Source organism: Schistocerca nitens, chromosome 6 (genome assembly GCF_023898315.1).
Source record: "Schistocerca nitens isolate TAMUIC-IGC-003100 chromosome 6, iqSchNite1.1, whole genome shotgun sequence".
In the NCBI taxonomy this organism is placed as follows: Eukaryota; Metazoa; Arthropoda; class Insecta; order Orthoptera; family Acrididae; genus Schistocerca; species Schistocerca nitens.
In genome coordinates, this window is record NC_064619.1 from 490,706,104 (window position 1) to 490,731,432 (window position 25,329).

Here is a 25,329-nt window from a genome sequence, read left to right on the forward strand (position 1 = left end):
ATGGATAATATCATAGAGAAGAATCGTAAGTGCCCTGCGTGTCAGAATGCCACCAGCAGAGGACAGATCAAACTGGACTGATTGGAAATGAACGAACACAAAGCAATCATGGGGACGTAGCTTGGTTTCCTGAAGACAGAAGATGACCGGGGAGTAGGATCTTAAGACGATCAACAATTCATCCCGATTGGAGTGAATTCCGTCTGTATTTCAATGGATAATTGACATAGGGTAGACGAAAAACAGGAAAATCTCACCACAGTTTCCGTCAACTCAACAACCACTCAGAGCCAATGGCTGACGGTGGGGAATGGCAATCAGCCAGAGGCAGAAGAGCCTGATCCATAGGTTGTTCAGGGGCAGCTCCTGCTGCCAGTGGTGCATCTCGGCAACATGGAAGACGGCCGAGGGCGGCTACCGCTGAGGAGCGCTGTAGAAGAGACAAGCTGTGGCAAAGGAGGAGAGGAACTTTGATCCTTATGAGCCTTATTGGAAGCAGGACGTTGAGATGAAGGAGTTGAGGGTTGTGAGGTCTGGGGGCATAAAAAATCTTCATGAGTAGGCTCTGTCCAATTTTGGGGCCCATGATTTAACAGGAGCCGATGAAGGCTGAGCCTTAGAGTGAGCAGGTGAAAGTGGGGAGGTTGAATGGGTGATCTTTGGGCTGACCAATCTGACGCCTGTGGCGCTAAAGGTGAGATCGCGATTATGCGTGGCCACCACATTAGTAGGTCAACGAGAGGCGAGGACAGTACTATACTTACCCACTGGGAGCACAGTGGGCTTTCTACTGGCGAATATCTTATGAGCAGCAAAGGTAGACATCTTTTCCTTCACTCAGATTTCCTGAACAATTCATTCATCTTTAAAAATAGGACAATCTCTAGAAGAAGCAGCATGGTCTCCCATACAGTCGATGCAACAAGGGGAGGGGGAGGGGGGGGGGCGAACAATCACCCTCATGGGCATCCTTGCCACAGGTAGCGCCTTTAGCTGAATTGGAACACTACTGGCGGATAATGATTAAACCTGACATTGATAGCAATGTTTAGGGTTGAGGATGTAAGAGTGAACAGAAATTCTCTGATATCCCGCTGTAATGTTTTATGGAAGTTGAGCTCTGTCAAACATAAAGAAGAGACTGTGGGTCGGTTACATTTCCTTTTCAACCCTTTTCATTACTCTATGTACAGCAGTTACTCCCTGATCAGACAGGTAAGTTTGAATGTCCTCATTTGATAATACGTCAAGTGATCTTCAATAAACCACCCTGTGTGACGAGTTTAAGGTAAGGTGTGCTTCCACCCAGACAGGGAAGGTGTGTAGCAGTGTAGTTCGAAGCAATTTGTGTGCCTGGAGGGCACTGTGTTTCTAACAACAAGGTGCCATTTCGTAACCTGGAACAAGACTTTACAGGACCCGCAACTGCATCGACATCTTTCTGAATAATGAAAGGGTTGACTGTGGAGAAGTCTTGACCTTTGTCTGACCAAGAAACAACTAGGAACTTTGGGACTGATGGAAGAATCTTCGGTGGTTGAGACCGAGATTCCCCTAGCTTTCTCTTGTGGGCAGAAGTTGTAGAAGTAGAAGAAACCATTGCGAAAGTAGCCCCCACGATTACCAGAGTCTCTGATGGCGCGCTCCTTCCTAGTGGGGGGCCTCTACTATGCCACTCCCGCCTTAGGTGATTGTCCACACCTCACATCACACCTCCCAAGAAACACACAGAGGGACCAATCAGCACATTCAGAAGGTACTAGCTTGGGTAATTACCCTTCTCTGGGCCTAGCCTTTACCAGGGGGGTACATACGTGTCCTATTTGTCTATCCGGGGCAGGGAATTATGGGTTATCCCGTCACCGGCTACACGTGGAGAAGCGTGGGTCGGCCTTCAGACATGCACAGGGAGGAAAGAAAGGAAAAGGGAGGAACAAAGAAAAGGAAAGAAGAGAAGAATTCTCAAATGCCACAGTGGAGAAGAAGGTAAAGAGAAGAATCAAGGAAAGGAAAGGGCAAAGTAAGGACAGGTACTTGACACATTAGAGATAAAAGAAGAGAAACCACTTCATTTGTTCAAAGCGTCTGTCTCCGGATGTAGATGCAAAACATACTCCCAAACAGAGGGAGAGGGGGAAGGGGGTGAATGGAGCATCGGGGACAGGGAAGGATGTGGAAAGGGAAGGCATGCAACCCGGAAAGGAAAGAGAGCTGCACGAGCTCGGGTTCCCGTGCTCACCATGCACGTATCCACGAAAGAGTTGTGGACCCCCTGGGGGGATTCAGTGTGGTGTCAGGTGTGCCGTCAGCACAGTCAGTAGGAGAGGGTGTGCCAACTCCGCAGCACGATGTCCGAGCCACGTCCTACAGAATCATCATTTGGGGCAAATGAGACTATTTTGTTCCTTTGTGGTGACAATCATGGGGTCGAGGATTAAGGGGCTTGGTAATAGTAGGGTCATTTTTGTGGAACTTGAGGAAATGGATGACCCATAACAGTTTCAGCGGAATTCGAGAGACGAGTGGTTAGTACATGCTTGTTGCACACAGTGCAACTTGTTCTGGTATTCCTGCCCCTTGGACCGAGTCTGTAGCAGTCATTTGCTTTACATGTAATAATTTTGGGCAAACGGCCAGGCTTATGATTAGGCAGAAGATGTAGGTTGGTAAAACACTCTGACTACCTGTTACATGGATAATTAGTAAATTACACAGGCCAACGAAATATTCTTTTAACCTTTTTTTACTTTCATAGCTGATCTTTATAGATTTTTATGAGCTGAATCAAAATCTAGCCTTAGTTTTTTTTGTATCACCCATAGTTTTCAAGCAATATGCTTTTTATTGTACAGTATAAAAATCCTATGCTATACAGTAAACATGGAATTAATGAAACGTTTTGTTACAACATAAGTATAGTTGGTATTTACAGTAAGCTTCTTAAAACAATGATATGTGTTAATAGAAGTTTCACTTGTCAGCTGCAATTTGTTTGTATTTTTTTTTCTCTTTTTTCTTTGAAGCTTCTTGTGTAGATTTTTCTACACTGAGTCGCCTGCTGAATTTCTCAGTGAAGTAATGAACAGTAGTCCCCCATCATGTTGGTGTTCCAGCAGCCTTGGTAGCGTTTTTCCATCACTTTAAAAAATGTCCTGGTGAAAACGCTCTCCCTGCTCCTCACAAACATTCAATACCAAAATCATTCATCAGACCGGGAATGTCTGAGCAGTACACTAAATCACCTTCTTGTTGAAAAAACTTTGAAAATTGCTGCTCTCTCTTTCTTTGCATGTATATGCTGGTTCCAACTGCCAACAAGTTCTTTTCTTTTAATCTAGAGCCATGCAATACAGCTTTTTCTTTCATTGAGCCCAGATCCCTAACCAAATCATTAAGCTCAGTCTGAGCAAACAATTTGGGCTGTAGACTTTCTCTATTACAAAGGAATTCATCACCATCATCTGCTTCATCTAAAACAGGTTTTACATCAGAAAATACTTCTGTTGGAATAGCATTTAAATCATCTGGTGGTTCAGGAACTGGCAAATTTACACCATGCCCTACTAGTCAGGTGGCAGACAAAGTTAGGGTAGCTTATTACCTTCTTGTTTTTCAAATTATGACCAGTAATATCGGCACTGCAAAAGTAGCAATCACTGGAATGATTTCTTGGCTCCTCCGTATCATAGGAAAAGCAAATATAAAGGCTTTTTCTCCTTTTTGGACCATTTTCTCATATCTTCAACACACACATAACATACCTTGATTTATCTTGATCACCAAGTTTAGAACCAAAGTATGATAGATAAACCTTTTTCACAAAGTCTGTGCTGTTTCTTTGGTGTTTTTTAACCACAGATTCATTTACAACCACGATTAGACAGTGTACTGAGCACATGTACAGGAAACAGGAAAGTGAGGTTAGGTTGACAGTAAACAGAACACCATCTGTTAACACAAAAATAGAATGCCAGCAAATGTTTTTCCGCAGTAGAATGAAGGCTTTCACGATCGGGTGGCATGGCTGTTGATATACTTTCTGGGATGTGAGGTCGTGGTCCAAGAACTTTTCTGCTCCTTACGTTTCGTCCAGAACTGCGCTGGACTTCCTCAGAGGCGCTGCTCCACTGAGTCTTGCCGACTGTCGGCAAGACGCAGCGGAGCAGCGCCTCTGAGGAAGTCCAGCGCAGTTCTGGACGAAACGTAAGGAGCAGAAAAGTTCTTGGACCATGACCTCACATCCCGGAAAGTATATCAACAGCCTTTTTCAGCAGTGCTACCAGTGTCATCTACATGCGTTACACATTTTTAAATTATTTCGGCTACATAAAAACTGTTAAATTCTTTTAAAAAATCAATTTCATAAATTTAACTGTAAAATGTGAAGAAAGTATCAATTTGGATTTTCCACCCTAAAAAACACAAGAATAACGTATTTTCAGCAAAAAAGTTTTTCCATCGTTGGCCTGTGTTATTGTTTTGAGGTATAGATTCTGAGTCAGCAAAGGGGAGGCAGTGGCGAATTCAGCAACACAGTGTCATCAGTCAGGAGGCTACATAGTCGTCAGTGAATCAGGTAGCTTGATTGTGGGTGGATAAAGTGATTTCAAATAATAAACTAGTAGAGAAAAATTTGTAAGTAGAGGTGTTAAGGTCAAAGGCTCTATGAGTTGATCTGGGTGTTGCTAACCTCATTTCTCTCTTTTCTGGCAGGTCTTCTGGGAATGTGTTAGCATCTATGTAGGATCTCAGGTCATATGTTCATACAAGGGGATGGGGTCTGATAAACAGTTATTACAGATGCCAAGGTTACACTTATCAGGTGAAGAGCAGTCATTTGTGCAGTGCACAGAGGCACTGTGCTATGAAGTTACTTTTGACCAACTTGAGCAAGGATCAGAACAAACATACAGGAAACAGCAAAGTGCACTGTTTTTCTGTGAGCAGTTGAGTAGTTTCCAAGAGGCATAATGAAGTGGTTGAGATTTTCACAGCTTGGATCAGGAAACTGAATGTACTGTACATGTGTGTGAGTTAACACAGAGTGAGCAGGTGAACAAAATATTGTAACAGAAAGCCAAGCAACATGAGCTTGATGCTTTTCTGAGAAGTCTGTCACCACAGATGACTGGCAAGGTGCCTACTGGGGCACCGAAGGATCTCCATGCAGCGGTTAGACTGGCACTGAAGTATGAAGAGATTGATGTGTCCACAGGTATAAGGGATCAAAGAAACATGTTTGCAGTGAATATAAAATTTTTTGAATGATTGTCAAGCAGCACATGTACAGAGACAGTGCTAGCAGCCACAGAGAGTTAATAGGGATGGTGTGGACTGCAGATGGTTTGATCTGATGAAATTAAAATATGGGCAGTACGAATCAGTGGCAGGGATACAGCGGTATTGGGAGAGGTGGTCTGAATGGAATACAGTAAAAATGGAATACAGTAAAAACAAGAGCACAGGTGGAACATGCCATAGCGAGTGTAATAGATGGTAGGGAATAAAGTTTTGTTAGATACAGGAACATATAAGTTGGTGGCCTCAACAGGAAGTTAGTAGGTGGGACAAAACCCGTCACATTACAGTTTGTGTGGGGTAGGGGGATAGTGATATACGACCACTAGGTTCAGTAGCGATGAACCAAATTTAAGCATTGTGCAGAAGTGGTGTATCATGTCAGCAAATGGCTACAGCATGATCCTACAATGTATACTGGAGCTTAGTGGGAAGACATTCCGGCAAGGGGAAGTTGTTAATGTAGGTCAGTTGCAAGGAGCGTCTAGCATACAGAACAAACTAGTTAGACCATGAAGAAGGACATTAAGTCTTAATTCAAATGATTGTGTATCAAGTGGCATGAGAAAGTTGTTATCGGTGAAAGTGGAGTTTGACTTACCTAGTGATATGTGTAGTGGAACTGCTGGAGGGCAGTAAGTTATTGAAGGCAGTGTGTTGTTTGGTGGGAAGTACTACTGTACACATACAACAGAGGGACGGAAGCAAGGTAGAAGCCACCAATGTGGATAACTATGGTGTCTACGAGGGAATGTTGTCGAAGGGAACATTGGTGGCTACACTGGATATTCCAGACGAGGAAGGTCACAACTCAGAGGGTTACGCTATAAGATAGGATACAATATTGTTAGGACTGAATTTTGTGAGAAATTTAAGCATTTAAATGTGACAGCAATGACACAGATGGAGGACCTATGGTTCAGTTTTATGATATGTTTTTTCTGCAAGGGCCATTGCCTGGTATGTTAGTAACACAACATAGGATTCAAAAAGGGGAACAAAGCACTGTTGTACTGAAGACTGTACAGAATACCACAGTCACTACAGCCAGTTCTGGAGGAATTTATAAATAACCACTTGGCTGATGGGATAATAGAAGAGAGTAGTAACCCCTGGGCTGCAGGAATTGTGATTGTACCCAAGAGCCGCCCCCCACCCCCTTTTTTTTAATGATTCATGCCATTTGAATATTAAGACTATGACAGATGCCTACACAATTCCAAACACCACAAACACCATAAATAACTTAGTGCAAAGCCAATACTTCTCAACAATGGACTTAAGGAGTGGATACCATCAATCAGAACTTGCTCTGGAGGATACGTCAAAAATAGTGTTTCCCCACAGAACACTATCAATATAGAAATATGCCTTTTGTATTAAAAGAATGCACTGGCAACATTCCAATGATTACTGGATGGAGTGCTGCAAGGATTAAAGCCACGTCATCGTCAGGTACATCTTGATGAAACAACTGTCTTTTTCAAGTAATATGCAGGAGCAAAGGCAACAACTAAGGGAAGTGTTCAACAGGTTAACAGCATCTCATTTGCAACTAAGTACTGAGAAATGTCACTCTGTGCTAGAAGAATGACTTAGGGCATGTGATTAATAAGGATGGTTGAATAACTGAACCTACGTTAGTGCAAGATTTTGGTGCCAGGAACAACCAAGGAGTTACAATCTTTTCTGGGTCTTGCAAATTAATATAGAAAGTTCATAAAAAGATTTGTGGATATTGCAAGGCTACTGGAGAAGGATAATAACCTTGCGTGGCCAGAGGAATGTCATGGAGTGTTTGTGGAATTAGAAAGGTGTTAACACCGAGTCCGGTGCTGGTGTTTTCAGATTTTCAAAAGTAGTTTATGTTGTCATGTGATGCACTGAATCATGATCTTGGATGGATGTTAAGCCAAAAGGTTGAACGTCAGGAATAAATTACTGCCATTGCATCAAGACAACTGAATTTGTGGAGAGGAATTACACTACAATGGAGAGAGAGATGCTTAGCTTGATTACAGGGTAAATATTTCTGGTGTTACCTACATGGAAGGAAGTTCAAGGAAGTAGTGGGTCATGCTGCTTTGAAGTGGTTACTAGGTTGGATGTCCTATCTAGTAAACTGATGAGATATACAATAAAACTCAGTCAATTTGAGTATGAGGTGATCCACAAACCAGGCAAGAAGCATAGAAATGCCGGTGAATTAAGGAGAAAAGTAGCTGCTGTTCAAGCACTAGGTCAGGACCTTGGAGAATGGTTAACTGCACAGAGTGCTGATGAGTGTAGACAATATGGCAAGACAGCAGTTTAGCATGCATGATGGATTATGTAATGAAATTATATTAGGACCACAGTTGGTGGTGCCAGTTATGTTGAAGCAAGTAGTATTATATTAAACACATGATCACCTATTGCTGGGCCATGGGGAATGGGAATTGTGTGGATTGTGCACAACAGGCAGTTGTGAATCTGAAGCAGCTACTATAACACAGACTTCCAGGAGAAACATAATGGTTTAGTTTCATTGGCATGGATGTGTCAAGCTCATTCAGCTGAATGCCAGCAGATATTGTTTTGTGCTGACCATAATAGGCCATTTTTCTCGTTACATTGACATGGTGCTGATGCCGAACCAAAAGATAGTCACATTGATGCCAACATTAGTTGTTAGGGAAATACTGAAGTTTGGGGTGCCAGGGACAATAAATAAAGACCAAGGCATGAACTTCACGTCAGACCCAAAGAAAGAGTTGTGTTGGTTATTAAAAGGAAAAAAGTTTAGGGTTAGTGCACTTCATCCACAGACTAACAGAAGGACAGAACGAGTTCATCTGACAATTGGACAGACGCTTCATTGTAAATGAATACACAGCATTCTGATTCGGACATGTATCTATCCTTTGTAATGACTGCTTACAACTCTGAAGTAAACACTAGCACAGGGCTGTCACCATCTGAGATGGTGTATACAAAAAGGTGCTGTTGCCATTCAATATGATTAGCCAGGATGGAGGCAGGAAAGGAGAGTCAGTCCAAGAATTTGCAAGGGTGGTAAGGGAAGTGTGGAGAAAGGTCCAGTTAGCAAATACTAAGGAAATGGATAAGCAGGAAAAGGCAGTGAAGTGAATGGGAACATAATCTCATAATAAGATGGCCAATGAGTCATGTTGAGCCAATATACTCCAAAGGGAAAAACGAAGAACTCTGCATCATGGTACCAAAGCCCATGCCAAGTAACTGAAACCACCACCAATGAATGCTAAGCTCCAGCAGCCAAAGGGGTCAACAACTGTGCACGTAGGGTATTTATAACCATTAATGGTGCACCAGAGGCAATTCCACAAGAGATATTAGTGAGAGTAAAGAAAGAGGCTAGTTTTAGCACTGCTGTATCTCTCTGCCGAAGGCAGAGGGCGTGCTGCAGGACCACCACCTGGATGAAGGATTTCTCTTTTCCAGGCAACCAGACATGGTGTTATCCAGTAACAAATGGTCATAAGGTTTAGTGTTTAATGTGTGGGAGTTGCGGAAAGAAATTAGGAGACTGGAGGTGGTGTTTTCCGGGCAACGCGAGTTAGCAGTTAGTAGTAGGACACAGAGAGGTCTTAAAAATGAGCACAGGAAATTGTTTGGGTAATATGAGCAACTAAAGGAGCACATGCAGGAGGTGATTGAGTGGTACTGCAGGAGTCCACAAGAATGAAAAGTTGATGGATAGGCACTGGAAGTAGAGTACTGAAAACCACCTTTGGGATAGCTGATGCAAGGGATGTGAGCAAATTAAATGAGACGGCAGAGGTTGCAAGGGGGTTAGCAGAGGCAAATGAAATAATTATGGAGTGGTATTCCACACAGAATGCAAAATTTGAGAGTGGCATATCAAACGACACACACATGCTTTGACAGCTTATTAAGGAAGCTATGGTTTACACCAGAGCCATGGCTAGCACTTTAAACTGGGATTTGGAAGCAATACAAATACAAGGGCTATTGTAATCACTAGGGGATAGTATCTAGTATGCAGGAGTGGAGCTGACAAATTTGCAAGAAGCTGTCCATCAAATGCTACATGGGCAGTGAAGTCTGGTCTTGCTGTCGCCTGAACAGTATCTGGAAAGGTTGAAGAAGATGAAACAGAATTACCACCAGAATTGCAGTTAGCAGTGGAACTGAGCTGCAAGGACTTGCCGTTTTACCACCATGGTACTATGATGGATGTAACGTGGGAGAATGTGGGGTTATACGTATCAGTAAGAATACTGGTAGCAAGCAAGCATGCAGTATTTGGGTGTTCCACGGTTCACAATTATCCCGTGAAATTAGCAGAAGTTGGAATACTTGTGAGAGACAAAAGAGTGCTACTATCAGCAGAAGACAGAGGTCGGCATATAGTGATGTCCAAAGACAAACTTCAACAATTTAAGAGTGGGGTAGTCAGAGATTGCGAAGGGTGGAAGCACATGCATCATGAAATTGTTCAGGGGTAAAACAGAGGGATGTCCTCGCCTTAAAGAGGAGACTGAATCAAAACCATATTTTCAGAAAGTGAGTACACATTGGATATACTCAGTGGCCAATGAGAAAGTGGTGGTTGCTAGTTGCTATGAGCAAGGGAAACTCATGCGGGACAAGACATTTAGAATTGTGAGGTAGTAAACAGCTAATCCATGTGATGTTACAGGACCCACATTTCATTTACCAGCTACTACGATGGGAGTTACTCTGCTGAGTGTGACACAGCCACAGCTAAATTGGCCAAATGAACCTCCAGAGAAGTCCAAACAAAACCTTACCTCCCTTAATGATGCCTGGGAACCAAGCCTGGACCGTTCATTAAGTCAGATGATAGCAGCAGAGGAGGGGAAGCTCACTGGAGCAGTTGTTGCAGCATGTGGAACAGTACTGGGGTGGGCAAACAACAGGTAACAGTGACCTTAGGAGTCATAATTCCTAGCACTGTGGTGACTGATTTTGCTCTACTTTGCTCTTACGTACAAGGGTTGGAACTTAAATAGTGGCAACTATTTATTTATAGCTTGTACAAAATAGACACGTCTTTCAAAGTTTTATTGACCTTCAAAGTAGTCACCAGCATTGCGAATAACCCATATTCAGCGACGTGGAAGTCTTAGGATACTCTTAGCAGTGCCAGTCGCATTGACAGTTCAAGTGTCGCGGTCAATTACCCGACGGGTTTGTAGCAGTCATGAAGCGAATGCCGTGACGTGTTTTCTTCAGTTTTAGAAATAGAGATGAACTCATGAGGGCTTAAGTCAAGGGAGGGCAGTGTGTGGTATAGCACTTAGCAGCCCCATCAGTCAAACAAATCAGTAACAGCTTGCACTGTACGTGCTTGAGTATTGTCCTGCACAATGATGGTTAGGTGCTGCAGAAAGTGTCATCACTTCTGTCTATATGCTGTTCATTTTTTGGAACACAATCTTCGACCAGCTTAGAGACACTTTCTGCAGGACCTGACCATCATTTTGCAGGATAATGCTCAAGCAAGTACAGTGCAAGCTGTTACCGATTTGTTTGACTGATGTGGCTGCTAAGTGCTATACCACATTCCCATGACTTAAGCCCTTGTGAGATCAACTCAGTTTCTAAACTGAAGGAAACTCGCTTCAGAACTGCTACAAATTCATCGGGCAATAGACCACGCCGCTTGAACTGTCAACACAACTGGCACTGCTAAGAGTATCATACGACTTCCACATTGCTGGCAACTGGTTATACACAATGATGGTGACTACTTCGAAGGTCAGTAAAACTTTGAAACACGTGTATTTTGTATTAGCTGTAAATAAATAGTTGCCACTATTAAAGTTCCAACCCTCATTTCTGAAATTACAAACAATGCAAATAACTGATTCGAGGGTAATTCAAGTCCCCATACACTGGATACCCTGAGCAGGAGATGATGGATTTTTGAAGGTGCTGTTTAATATACTTGCACAATAAGAATAGCCAGTTTAGTATTAAGTGCTTGTTTTATGGATTACGGATAGCCTATAAGTAATCACAGTAGAGAACCGGGTCAGTGAGTGAGCTGGGTCTCCTCCATGGAGAGGGGCAGTGTTTTGCTACTACCCAGTCTTGGGGCAAAAGTCTTCAGTAAAAGTGATAAGTAGTAGTGAGAAAGCTGCCGTACAACATTGAGTTAGCAGATGCAAGTCGGTAACCACTAGTGTGGTGACATGTGGGTCATAACAGACATACATGCAGAGGATTATGAGGCATGGACAGTCACGCACAGCAGTAAACTGCACTACACAGTGGTAACAGTGTAGCAAGTGGGTTGACATCACCACAGCAGGGCAAAGTGACTGGGTGTCAGGTTTTAGTGAAACAAATGAGCACCAGATGCATACAAATAAGTCTGGATTTTGAGGCAGGAGTCACTTCTTGTCACCAGAAATCAGTTACACCATAGGGATACCAGAACTACACCTGCTACCAGCACTACATCCTTCATGGGACTCTGTGTCATAGCTCTGCTGACCTGTGATCCGTACCCTCTGTCACCAACGTTATGTTCCTAGTGGGTCTTGGCGTCACAGTAACAGCTATCACCAGATTCCTGCCAGCATACTCAAACACAGCCATCATCAAGAATGCCACAGTGACGTAAGCACTAGAAGACACCAAGAAAGCAGCACGCGACTGACAACAATGGATGTGACCTCTAACAGCTGCTGACCTACCACAGGCCTTCCATGAGCATCGTGGTGTGCCAGCTCAGCAGCCAGGGTCAAAGCTGCTGCCCATATGTCAGCACCAGCCAGAGACAATGGAGAGAAGTGTGTGCGCCTTGCTACATCACATACGGGAGTTAATAAAAGTCTTAACTGTCAACAATGTTTCCACTGGGCCAACCACTAACCCTACGACCCCTTCAAAGGAGAAAGGCTTCCGATTCTTTCAAAATCAAACTAAGGAACACTGATGGAAGGAAACTACGCTCTCAAAATTTATACAATGCAGACGAAACTGACCTCAATTGGAAAACTTTGTAAGAAAAACTTTGTTCATGTCATGAATTACCAGCACCTGGTCCTAAACCAAGCTAAGATTGTATTACTGCTTTAGCTTGCGCTAGAGCCACTGACTGCCTGTGCTCATCATTGGTGAAAGTAAGAAACTGTGTTGTTTCAAACATGTTAATATGTATGGAATGCCTATTGTTGACACTTCACAAATAAGCACCTGGATGGGTAGAATGGTTTTCATGGAATGATTTATGGAAGCTTTGTGCCTCCTGTAAAAGCTCATCATTTAGAGAAACAAAAAGGAGAAGTTCGTGAAAGTGATGTTTCTTCCACCTACCATAACCGGCTTACTATAGCTCATGAATCAATTAATTATTGAGACTTTCAAACAGTATTATGGAAAAGAATAGTTACATAAGTTAGAGAACAACAGAGAGAAGGAAGTGTGTTAAGGAATGATAAAAATTTTGATTTTAAAGATGCAGCCTACATGATCAGAGCAACAAAGGATAGCGAAAAACAACGGAATTTGAAAAAGCCTGGAATAAAATTTTGGGTATGGCAGAAAGTTCTCAAAATCTAATTGAAAATGATCAACATGACGATATGTTTGAAATTCTCAATATGTTAAAACAACTAGTTCCATAAGCATGATGAAGACGTCTCAGAATTGACGAGTGTCAACGATAGAGGTCCAGGGCACTAAAATATGCAACATAGCGAAATTTTAAACTTTCTCACTGATAAAGCTGACACTGCCAGCACCTCATCAACCAGTGGTCCAGAAAATTAAGATGAAAATATAATGACTGCTTCTGAAGCATTTACATGTTTGGATACTGCCTTGCAAAAGTCTGAAGCTCAAAATGAAAGTGACCAGTATCAGATACCTCTCCTGAAAAAAAGTGCGCGACTTAGCTGCTTGTAAGCAAGTAGCCTTACTTAGCGGACAATTAACAGTTGTTTTACGAGTTAATTCTATACATACATATCTATCATACATGCAAAATGCATATTTATTACATTTTTTTGTTTACTAAGCTGTATTACATACATTCCTACTGTAGCTGCCTTTGTAATAAGAGATATTCACATTATTATAAATATACACAGTTTTATCTGTAGATTAATAAATAAAAGTATACAGTTTGAAATCTGAATAAAACAGTTTTCAAAACACCCATGTCCACCCAATTACTTTGTATAATCTGCACTCTATTGTTACTGCTATATGTGTGGCCCTGTTCTTCCCAAAACAACTTTGAAAGAACTGACACCACACAGTCATGAAACTGTGGATGTATATACACATGATGAAAGTGAAATATTAGTGCAGATTCATTAGGGCATAGAAATGATTCAATGGCAACATGTGAAAATCTGTGCCAAACTGGGATTCTAACCCAGATTTCCCTGTTTACATGAGTAGTCATCTTAACAGTATTGGCTACCCAAGTACACTTCACATCGAACCCAAATTCCCAACTTGTCATGTACTACTAGCATAGTGCCCCTGTCCATTTTCCTCGTTGCTCACAGCATCTTATATGATTCTCATAAGAGGTCAGATCTAGGGTGCACCCACACTGAAGATGCCATGAAATGCAGTCACAGCTAAGATATTACCGTTACATGTCTGGCGTCTGTTGATTCCGACATGTCTTATATGACTAATTAAAAGACTGGAATATTTCCCAAATAAGTACACAAAAGCTCTAGACTGAACAGTCTGCTATCTCACTCAAGAAGCAGCCACTCAAAGTCTTTTGGAAAACTGCCACCCCTCTAAACTTATCTTTGATGTGCTCCATTTATTTTAGGCTTGGTCATAAGAAATGTCTTCGCATCTGCTCTAGTATAGGAAATTTACTGTGGGGAGAAGGGTTCTCAATGTTGATGCGATTGTCCCTCCTACAGTGGTATAGTCACGAGAGCATTTTTGGGTTGTACCTGCGAGACTACCAGAGACTGCCTGAGTCTTTACACTGCTGGCTATGTTACATGTCAATCACTTCAAGGCAGGCTGTCTGTTTTGACAGTTTTCTCTATGGTCACCACACTGCCATGAAAATAGCCACCTAGCCACCTGCCATGGTGAGCATTGCAAGCAGGCCCTACTCCTTGTCATGCATGTTAAGTTTACAGCACAGATACCAGCAGTGCAATCACTGCATTCTCAGTAGGATACAATTGTGCAGGTACATGACCACCTGCTCTAATGGTTTGGTTTCAATGTTAGGTTTCTGGCCTGACAAATAGTTTGCCTAGAATTGGATGTAATTATAGTCATTCCTGGGCATACATCCAAATACCAAATTGGGCACCCTTCCTTGAACGATTCGCATTTCACATAAATCTGGAAAAGAATGGAGATCAAACTTGGGCAGGGACCAAAGAAGTTAAGAAAGGTAGGAAGTATTGTAGGTGGGTCACAAGAGTAAGCCAAGACAAGCTCTAGGTTGAAAGCATGTTTTCATAACGAGTGTGGTGGAAATAGAACAGGAGGATGTGGGAATTTCTGTACAGAAAACTAATGCTGCAATGGCTCAGGCCCCTGTGCTTGCCACAGACTCACTCATGGAAGAGCCATGGGCCATAGTGGTTGGAGTATGGATGGTTGGTTGGTTTGGCGAGGGGACCAAACAACAAGGTCATTGGACCCTGGGGATAGGTGTGTGTGTGTGTGTGTGTGTGTGTGTGTGTGTGTGGGCGCGCGCGCATGCGCACACTATTCACATGCACTGTGTTTTAATAACTTCACAGAAACTTCATATCTGAACTTCAATGATTAATGATTAATAATTGAACATTTAACAACACAGTAATTTCTGGGAAACACGACTAAAATACTGAACATGTTAAATATATTTTAATAAAATTGTAGTGCCTCTGATAAGGCTGCCTGCAAAGGCAGGAGAAGGATTGTAATTTTGTCACAGATATTGTGGTCACACACCCAGCAGAATCTTACTGAAATGCACTCCTGCTGTGAAAGCCTATGCACTTATATCAACAAACAGGGTTTTTAAAAAAGAAGATCATCCAATTTCACAAGACACTATCTTTTATATGAAGAAAGTCAAACTTGGTGTAAATTTTAACTTCCACATCAAAACAAAGTTTACCTTGGCACCAAATGTAAACTGACAGCAGGGATCTCCAGGGCACAGCTAGCTTGCTCACTCAATCATCGACCACTGTACACGAGTTGAGAAGGCGGTAGCACAACAAAAGGCATTTACTGTTCTCCCTTTCAACAGGTGGAATTCATTTACAATAGTAAAGTGTAATTTTTGTCCTGGGTATGGCACTGCACCTCTCTTTAGCTAAGGAGCATTTGATTACGGTATCAGCAAATTCTAGGCACCGATGCCTATGTAACACGAAATCCATAGGTTACCCCCTTGTGTCCATTTAAGATGTAAAGTGCCTTCAACAATATTCTCCACAGTCCACAAAAGTATACTAAAAGAGCCACACAAGCACTTACCACTTCTTATGTGTCAACTTCAGCATATTTTTCGGCAATGTTAGTGCTTCAAATGGAAAGGATTCATTTATTAAAGCCCTTCATGATGTTGAAAAACAAGGGTACATAGTTTTCAGTGAATTCATTTTGGCCATGGAGATGGAAGATAATTTCAACTCATGTCTAGTGTTCAGTAACAGCACTAGTCTACTTAAGTGGAAATTTTGCCATCACAACATATGAATATGGGCAACAAAGCAGCCACAAGTACAAAAAACATTCTTGAAAGCTTCATGTGCTTTGTATTTTTTTCCAAGAAGATTTACTGCTCATTTGTTTTTGTATTGTGTACCTGGACCTGTAAAAGATCTGTATTTTCCCAAAATTCGAGAAAATGCCATAATATTTCATGTTTTTTATAGGACAGAGCACCACTGTGTTGGCATTTCCATGTAAGAGTATTTCTCAACAATAAGCTGCCTCAATGATGGATAGGCAGTAAGGTCATATAGATGTCATTGCATCGTTGGCTGTCAACGTCACCTTACCTCGTGTTATAAGATTTTTATTTTGGTGAGAATTTGTGAAAGACTGCAGGTAAGTGCGACCCTTTCCAACAACTCTGGCTACATTGTCATGACACACAGTCACAGTTACCCCTTACACACTCACAAAAGTCATTGATCAGTTTGGCTATTGAAATGGATTCACAGTTGTGAATGTGAGCCACCTCCAGCTGTACAATGGAATGAAAACAATGAAAATTTTGCTGGATCAGATATCAAACCCAGATTTTCTGCTTTATGTTAGCAGTCGCCTTAACCGCTTTGGCTATCTGAGCATGACTCACAGCCAGACCCAAACTTCCTACATGTCATACCTGTACTCTTACATACCATTCTTGTTATTCCCATACAAAGAAGAAATTTTATTTGCAAGTCACAGGCCCAGAATCAACTGATACATACAAAACTGCAATGCCGTGTTATGAAGAAGTACAACAGAATGTTACTTTGGAGATGCATCCAGGCTTTTGTCTGGATGTTGTCACACATCCAGTGGAGTACTAAGTAAACACTTGTGAAAAGTAAAGAAGACTTCGGTTCAAAGCATAATTGTAAAAAGTATCCCAAGATTATATGTGCATGGATAAACCCTTGTAAAATCAGATGGTTCATTTGGAAATAAAAATCTAGTTTTGTGTGTACATCACTATTTTTACTATTTTGATTCACGTAAAGGGTACAGGCATGTGAAACTGCACAAATCTGCTCGGAACTCCCTGTATATATGACTAATGTGACTTTCCTAGTCACAATTACCATGGCACTGTTTCTTCAACAAACAGTGCTTCTGTAGCCTTTACATCATTAGTGTTCAAGCATCGCTTGTGCACATATGTAGCATTTTACAGATAAATAACCTTGATGAATTATGGAACAGATACTGCTCTGTAAGTTAAAATCATTTTCAGTCTGTTTTAGCTGTCCACATCGGAATACGTCCCTGTTTCATTGTTAGAGAAAAAGGAAAGTTTTTTTTATTGGGGGGGGGGGGGAGGAGGAGGTTGGGTACAGATCAGTAAAAATATTGGACTAAAAGGGATCCATCTGTTACAAAGCGGAAATGAATGAGAGAGAAAGGCAAGTGTATCAAAGAGGGTAGGTGCTTCACTTACTATGAAATATGACAGAATTTTGTATGAAAAGGAAAGTACTAATCAACCTAACAGAGATTTTTACAATTTCCTGAAATGAATTGTCTTATTTACAATTTGTATACTATTACACAAATAGTACAAGGTCTTTTCTTACATTAATACAGTATTCATCATGTACAAAGGATGATACTTACTGTGAAATTATGTCTGTCCAGCAGAAGTTCACCGAGCAATTTCAAACTCTGTCGACGTGTTACATAGTTTTCAGAGTTCAGAAGTCTCTGATAGTGGGAAAAGACTTTATCATAATTCAACTCCAGGAACTCTGCACAAAGCAGCTTGTGGCGTGTAAGGAGTTCCTAAAGGCAAGCATTATATAGCATTAACTTCCATTCTTTAAAACAATATATCACGAATTAATGCTATAAACATACTGTCTATATTTAAAGTTAATTAAGTTCCTAATATTCATATGTCAACACTAAATTTTTTCATACCTTGTGTCTAAACTTTCATGCAACTCACAATTATACCTGATAAAATTCCATGAGAATGGAAAAAATTCTCGTTTAACCCAAAACAACATAACATTGTATCAGACACAGTTGCTCACATTATTTTACTTTCACATGTTTACTTACTTTGAATGTCGAAAAGGCATCTGAAGCTATATCAAATGTTGAAACTTCAACATATCGAAAGAAGTTAAAAAATTCATCCGAATAAAGCATTATTTTTGCTAGTGCTTCATATCGTGCACATTCCCTTAACATTGTTCCACAATTGAGTGCAATTTCTTGATGCTCATACCTGAAATAAAATTAAGTGACATTACTGAAATTGCTTATAGCTACAAATTTTTCCTTTATAATACTTTTTGGAAAGTCTCTGCTGCAGAGCTGTAAACAGCTTTAAATTTATTAACAAATTTCGTAAAATATCATCACACTGGGAATTTCTGCAAATTCTTTTGTGCACATATCTTATTAATCACAATAAAGAATATACATTACTACAGCATTACATCCTTTATGTAATATACTAGTACTTTCAGAATGTTATGTCAACTCCACATTCCATCTCTTAGTAATTCCACAAACAGCAATAATTTTAGTTTGCAGTCAACCTACATTCATCAAAACATTAACTTCCTTGCAAGCCCCATCTGTGTTGTAATTGCCTTCAATGTTTGAAATTGGCCCAGACGTCTTACTTAAAATAAGATTTTTAAAACTATCTTTTTGTTTGAGACCTATCAACTTCATTCAGATCACAAAGGACTACAGCTCCTCTCATATATGAACATGGACTTCATCAACAAACTTCTCTGGTAAAGATACAATTTTCTGGACTCATGCCAACAACTAAACATAACAAACAATGTATCAAACATCAGCCACACTCAGTGACATCCTGTTCAGGCCCTATGGAACTCCTCATTCATTTCTTGCTTAAAGGTTTCACATCCTTTTAACGGTTTCCCACTACAAAAGTTGTTCATTGCATCACATAACTGGTAAGATGTGTTTCAATGGCTTGACTACAAACTGTAAAATAAACCACGTCACGCCAGATGTGCTAACACAGTTCAGTTTTTCCATGCCTGCAAGATATGAACTGAAAGGGATGGACTATTTTCACAGTGGATATGAGTTAGATGGATGTGTTATTCATATTTTCCTCCCAACGAAGGTACTGTAGGTCTGCTACTGTGTAATTTTTGTAGGGAAGAGACTGATTCCTGGTATACTTTTTTCAATTTTTTCCCTTTATCAGGAAAACTCGTCAATTCTTGCGCTGTTCTCTGTCCCCCCTTCCACCAACAATGAGCTTTTCAGTTTTCACCACTAACATAATATTATTCATGAAACTAATAGCATACTGAGCTTCCTTTTTTACTACTACTACTACTACTACTATGCTTAATCCTCGAAGAAGGCTTCTTGCTTGATATACAGATGGTGAATTTGTAACCATGTATTGTGAAATCAGTTTTTCATTTTGGGATGAATTGCTTTGCCACATTCGAACAGCCAGTTATACCCTATGTTCAGCTCATGCAGTGCAGACACTAGACCAGCTGCAATAACCGGACGGTTTACATGGTAAAAATAAAAGTGTCTTTCATGCAGCAAAGAGCCAAAGACTTATTTGACAAGATGACCAGGTCTCTCAGACTTTGGCTGATCAGGCATACCGCTCTTGTGGTGCCCCGAAAAGGGGAAACATGGGAAATATACCGGTACCCACAACTTACAGCAAATCATTTCTAGGTAAGGAAAGAGGTGTTAAAACTATTTACTACTAATTTCACCAACTTGTAAAAAAGGTATAGAAGCCTAAATGTCATCACTCCTACTGTGACATCAAGAATACAACTGAGTCATAAAAATCATTCTGTATCACTGCTGTGATGAGAAAATTGCACTTATGCAAATGAATAACTTTAGTACATTGTCCATTCCTATGTTCCCTGCTGCTAAGTGGAGTGCACAAGGCATACTGATGAACTTCATACCACAGTAGTGATGAAAGGGCTGCTCACCTAATTTCATGTTTTCTGATGAGGATGACCACCGATCTAAACTGGTGGCAAATATAGATTTTTTAAAAGCTCTTGCAGTACGTGCAAAATTGCTCTTTATTTAAAATCTGTGAGGACACTGTTGGAAACCAAACATGCTGACCACACACACACACACACACACACACACACACACACACACACACACACACACTTGATGAAAAGTCGAGTTGCCAAATTTGCTTTTCACCTTAGTTAAAATTAGGCAGAACAGCTTTTTTTGGTTAAGTTTTGGCCAATTACCTGCTTACTTCTACAACTACGTTATTTTGTGTTTCCTTCATGTTGCCACTTCACAAAAAAAATCACTGCTGTGAAATCTCTGGTGGTGTGGCCACACTTTGGTTTGAACACAGCATCACTGCAGGTGTATATTCCTCTCCACAGATTTATTATGATAGAAAATGTGTGTGCGCCACTGATTTGTCTGCAATTATATATTCTCAGATGCATAGGCTGATTCTTCATTGGTGTGGTCAGAGGCTGATATTACACAAGCATGTTCAGTGGGTAGGTTACATAGTATACTATTCCAGCCCTTATTGTCTTCATTTGTGACTACCACATCCAAATTCAGATTCTCAAGTACATATCTATGTATCAATAGATATGTACTTGAGAATCTGAATTTGCTTTATTGTTTACTTTCATCCTGTTGACCCCTGAAACCCTCAGGTGCAAGATCTGTCCAAAACATGCACCCTGGACAGCCTAGTCCAGTCCTCTCATGGGCTTAACTTATCACATGCAGGGTCACCTGTTAGAAGTCATATCATACATCAACACCCTTGAATTTCTGCATGCCATTTTATACGGACAGGATCACCAATCGCCAGTCCACCTGAATGAATGGTCACTGTCAAACTATATTCAAGAGCAAAGTTGTTCATCTGCATGAATGACCACTGCCAAACAACAGCCAAGAGTAAATTTGTCCACCTTGTGGTACAATATGCTGCTGAGCACAACATACTCTATTTCAATGGCTGCATCACAGTCCATGTCATCTGAATCCTTCCCCATATCACCAGCTTCTCTGAATCACAAAAAGGGCAATTTTCTTGCAACACATACTTCAGACGCATAACCCTCCTGGGTTCCATCTCCTCTAGACTGTCCCACCACCCTAACTTCTTTCACTTTGCACTCTCATCCTCCTCTCAGCTGCCTCCCTCTTGCTTGTTCTAGCTCCCAATTCACTCCTACATGCCACTGTGTGTTGCACACCATTTCCCTCGCCTGTGGCCAGAACAAGCTCACCAGTATCACATTCTTATCTTTTGCACCTGCTGCTTCTTCCCCCTGCAGTCAGCTACACTTCCCACCCCTCCTTCCCACTCCCAACCTTTTCCACACTTGACACAGCCACTCACTTCAGTCAATAAACAATGCTTGCACAAAGCAGCCAGCTAGCACAATGTAGCCATGCACATGTGCAACCTTCTGAAATTATTTCATGGAGGAGAATTACATTATGCTCCCTCTTTTCAATAGTTACACAACAGACACCGGAAATACTCTACTCCACATAGCATACAATGTGTTTTCTGAAAATAGATGTGTATGGTTCATGCTGAGCCATCACCAGATGAATGTCAGTACAGTAAGAGATGTCTAATTTCTTCACCCTCCACAACCACCCTCAACTTCTGAAGTTCTTGAATTAGATGTGTTACTGATGTTTCATGGATTATTAATTACCCTAGCACCCTATCCAGATTCTTTGAAGTTCTTTTCCTCAATGCCTTTCTTTGCTGGGAGAGAGCGCAAAGGGGTGGGGGGAGGGGTGTGGGGGGTGTGAAGGGTGTTCTGATTAACAAACCAACTGTTCATCTGTTTCAGCAGATGGCTACCTGAATCTATTTAATGGTAAGTTGTCTACCTATATAGCTGTCACAACATACAAGAACATGTTTTCTGTGTGGTCCACATAACAACTTCTAGTGACTATACTATCAAGACACTATGCTGCAATACATTTACTCTGCAATTAATATGTTTTGTTTGCAGTTCTAACAAGTTTTCCAAAAGTTAGCATCACAAAATTTATACGAGTGTGTGCAGCTTTTACAAATGATTACTTTGGTCATGAAGAGTAATGCAAAACAAAACACAGTTAATAGCAAAGTATAGACTGCACAACAGTACTTAAAATATGAATATTAGATTCCAATTTTTAAAGCCCACAACTGTTTGAATTTTAATTAAAGTAAAAGTCACCTACATACACACACAAATTCTGTTAATTTTAGAATTACAGCAGTATTAAAACAGCATGCATGATTTCTAGTCTATGATAATAAACTGTCCACAAACTTAACATGGCACATTGTTTTTCACATCTACACTGTACATACCCTCAATGTCAGCAAAGCAAGGAAACTGAATTTATCACCCAAAGTGTTGGAGTTATAATAAGATAATTTGTTATTCCTGTGAAAAACAACACATTTTTCACTATAACGGTTCAATAATCTCACATACGCACTTCAAGGTATATACCAAAAATTGCCCTAACATGTAAATACACTGCACTGCCTATGGTTTGGCTGAACACACATTTTAAAACTACACTAGCACCAAGCATGTTGTCTGAATGATAATGCAATCTTGATGCCTAAGTGCTGAGGGAGAATATTAGGGCTATTCGTAAATTGACCTCTGCTTGACTATTAAAAAAAATAAATGACTTTCTTCTTCTACATATAATCTGTACTTACTTTTTGATATTACATCTCCACAGTCACCACCCAAAGTCACACATCTGTCATACTGGGTCACCAGCTTCTTTATCCCTTCATCAAAAAATGGTGCTACCTAGTGCTTCTGTCAGATGTTGACAGCATCCTTGAGGTCACTGCCTGCCTGCCCACCCTTCATCTTGAAGATGATTAAAGTCATCTGATGCCACGTCGGGACTATAAGGAGAATTTTGAAAAATTTGCTAGCCAAAAAGTTTGAGATTTTCCTTTGTTCAATTCGTATTAAGGGGTCACACATTGTCATGAAGGAGAATGATTGCTTTGATAATCATCTCTTGTCTTTCTTTTCGATTTATTTTTGATTTTCATACAAGTTGCACAATGAAACTGTGCAGTCACAGTATTCTCCAGCATTACTCTCGGAAAATGTGTTCAAAACTCTTAACAACATCTCCTTTAATTTTTTGCACTTATTTGGGAGAATGAGTTTGCTCCTCCTGTTTGGACTTTTCCTTAGTTTCAAAATTCACATACTGTACTCATCTTGTCTCCAGTTGCAATCATGTTCAGAAATTCCTTGCTCTCTACTTAGTGCTGAAGGACTGTCAAGACTGAACCCATTCTTTCAGTTTTGTGAGCATATTACACATTTTGGTACCCACCATGCATAAAAACTAATAGCAACCAAATCTCTCTGACAATGTTAAAAACTACTGCCACTGGAATCTGAGGTACACCTTTGGAAAGTTCGAAAACTTAACTGACATCTCACATGCACAATTTCACCAATACGCCGCAACAGTTCATCAGCGACATCCAAAGAACTGACAGAAAATTCAGTTATTGTTCTGAATATCTTCCTCTACCACTTCCAATATACACATCTCAACAACTAGCTTTGAATTCTTCTGGAACTCCCACCCAATGTCATCACTCATAACCCCCATAATACCTTCACTCCTTTCCTCATCCCCATACATGACAATTTATGATGAATCTTGGCAGCATTAACTACTCCTAATGGCAGGAAGCAAATGACAGAATGTACCTTGCAACTGGCGAGACACACAATAACACCACCTACTTCAGTCACTTGCTGCTCACATATTGATGAATGTAACAGAGAGCTGGTTGATGCAACATGACCTTCAAAGCCTCCTTTTCCAAGCACTCAAGCTCAATGAAGCACCCATTTAAATTTATCAGGCCATGAGCAACAAATATGCATGGGTGGACACACACACACACACACACACACATTTTGCCCCTTACCGGGAGCTGAAGAGAGGCCTTTCGTGAGTGTGTGCATTGGGCAGTGACTGTGCTGCTGGATGCTCCTGCCATTAAAAAGTGAATTAAATCTCTGCAGTGCACTGCATCTGATCATGAATCAGAGGTAGTAGTTGTCCTGTTTTAATGTAATGGCCACCAATGCTGGATTCCAGACAGGGCTCAGTTGAAAACTAGCATTCCTGCTGACGAGACTGTCTGCTGTATGGATATGTATCGTCCACTTAAAAACACTGAGGCTGAGGATAAATCATCAGTCTTCTTGTAAAACATGTGAAGCTGTATGTCAGCCAATTTATCTTGTTGACCCATGCATGTATCACAATGGTACTCCACAGAGTGTTCTTGCACAGTTCGACATGTTTGCCCTATTTAAGACTTCCCATATTGGCATAAGATCTTACTTACATCATGTTTTATAAAGCCGAGATCATCTCTGATAAAACTTAACAAATTCCTGAATTTTGCTGGTGGATGACAAAAACGCTTCATGAAGATTCTTTCTACTCAAACACATGCTGCCAAAATATGGCAAGAAGGCCACTGCTTACTTATTTCTTGGCAAAAAATCTTACTTCCCTATTGGAACCTCTTACCACAGGCAAATGCAACAATCTTATCTGCTATTCAGAGGTCTTCACAGGATGCATGAAGAGGCAAACTGCACCAGTCAGATCCTGTGGCTAGTTTTAATGGTGTACCTTTATTGTGGCACCGTCTGCTTCTGGCTGTATATAGGTGATCCATTTGTGTTGTGACCTCACAGAATACAGCCCTTACCTATGTTTGTCCAGTATCTGAACTCGCTCCATCCAAATACTCAGTTCACCATGGAAGTGGAAAAAGATAGCATCTTACCATTCCTGAATGTCATGGTTAGAAGAAAAGTAGACTGTGCGCTGCGACATAGTGCCTACTGTAAACTGACTCACACAGAGTTACATTGGTGGGCCACAAGCTGCCATCACTCTGCACTCTGTGTTAATGTGTTGCACTTTCCGGTACACAGAGCACAGGTGGCCTCAGATCCCCCAGTCTACCTAGTGATTCTGGCCAGAGATACGCAATCCGTTCCAGTCCAAGCAAGTTCAATATAGGGATGTAAATCAAATGTGGAGACACCCGCTGCAATGGCCTTCTTACGGTATTTTGGCAGCATGTCTACAAGAATAGAAAAAATCCTCAAGAGACAAGACACCAAGTGCGTTTTCCATCCACCAGCAAAACTGAGGAACTTTTTGTGTTCTAATGAAGAAGATCTTGAGTTTAGAAAACATGGTATACATGGAATTACATTTTCACTCTGCAGCGGAGTATCTGCGTGCCAGGCC

At 40.9% G+C, this 25,329-nt stretch overlaps 1 protein-coding gene across 2 annotated transcripts in view; it reads right to left on the minus strand.

Annotated features, from left to right (window-relative positions):
* The window catches only part of LOC126262934 (protein Mo25), a 40,222-nt gene that overhangs the window by 9,733 nt on the left and 5,160 nt on the right, over positions 1-25,329 (minus strand). For both annotated transcript variants that reach the window (XM_049959868.1, XM_049959867.1), the window contains exons 5-6: positions 18,064-18,232; positions 17,617-17,781 (exon numbers count right to left, since the gene is read on the minus strand). In XM_049959868.1, coding sequence (XP_049815825.1) covers positions 17,617-17,781; positions 18,064-18,232 — 334 coding nt within the window. The remainder of the gene's footprint in view (positions 1-17,616; positions 17,782-18,063; positions 18,233-25,329) is intronic.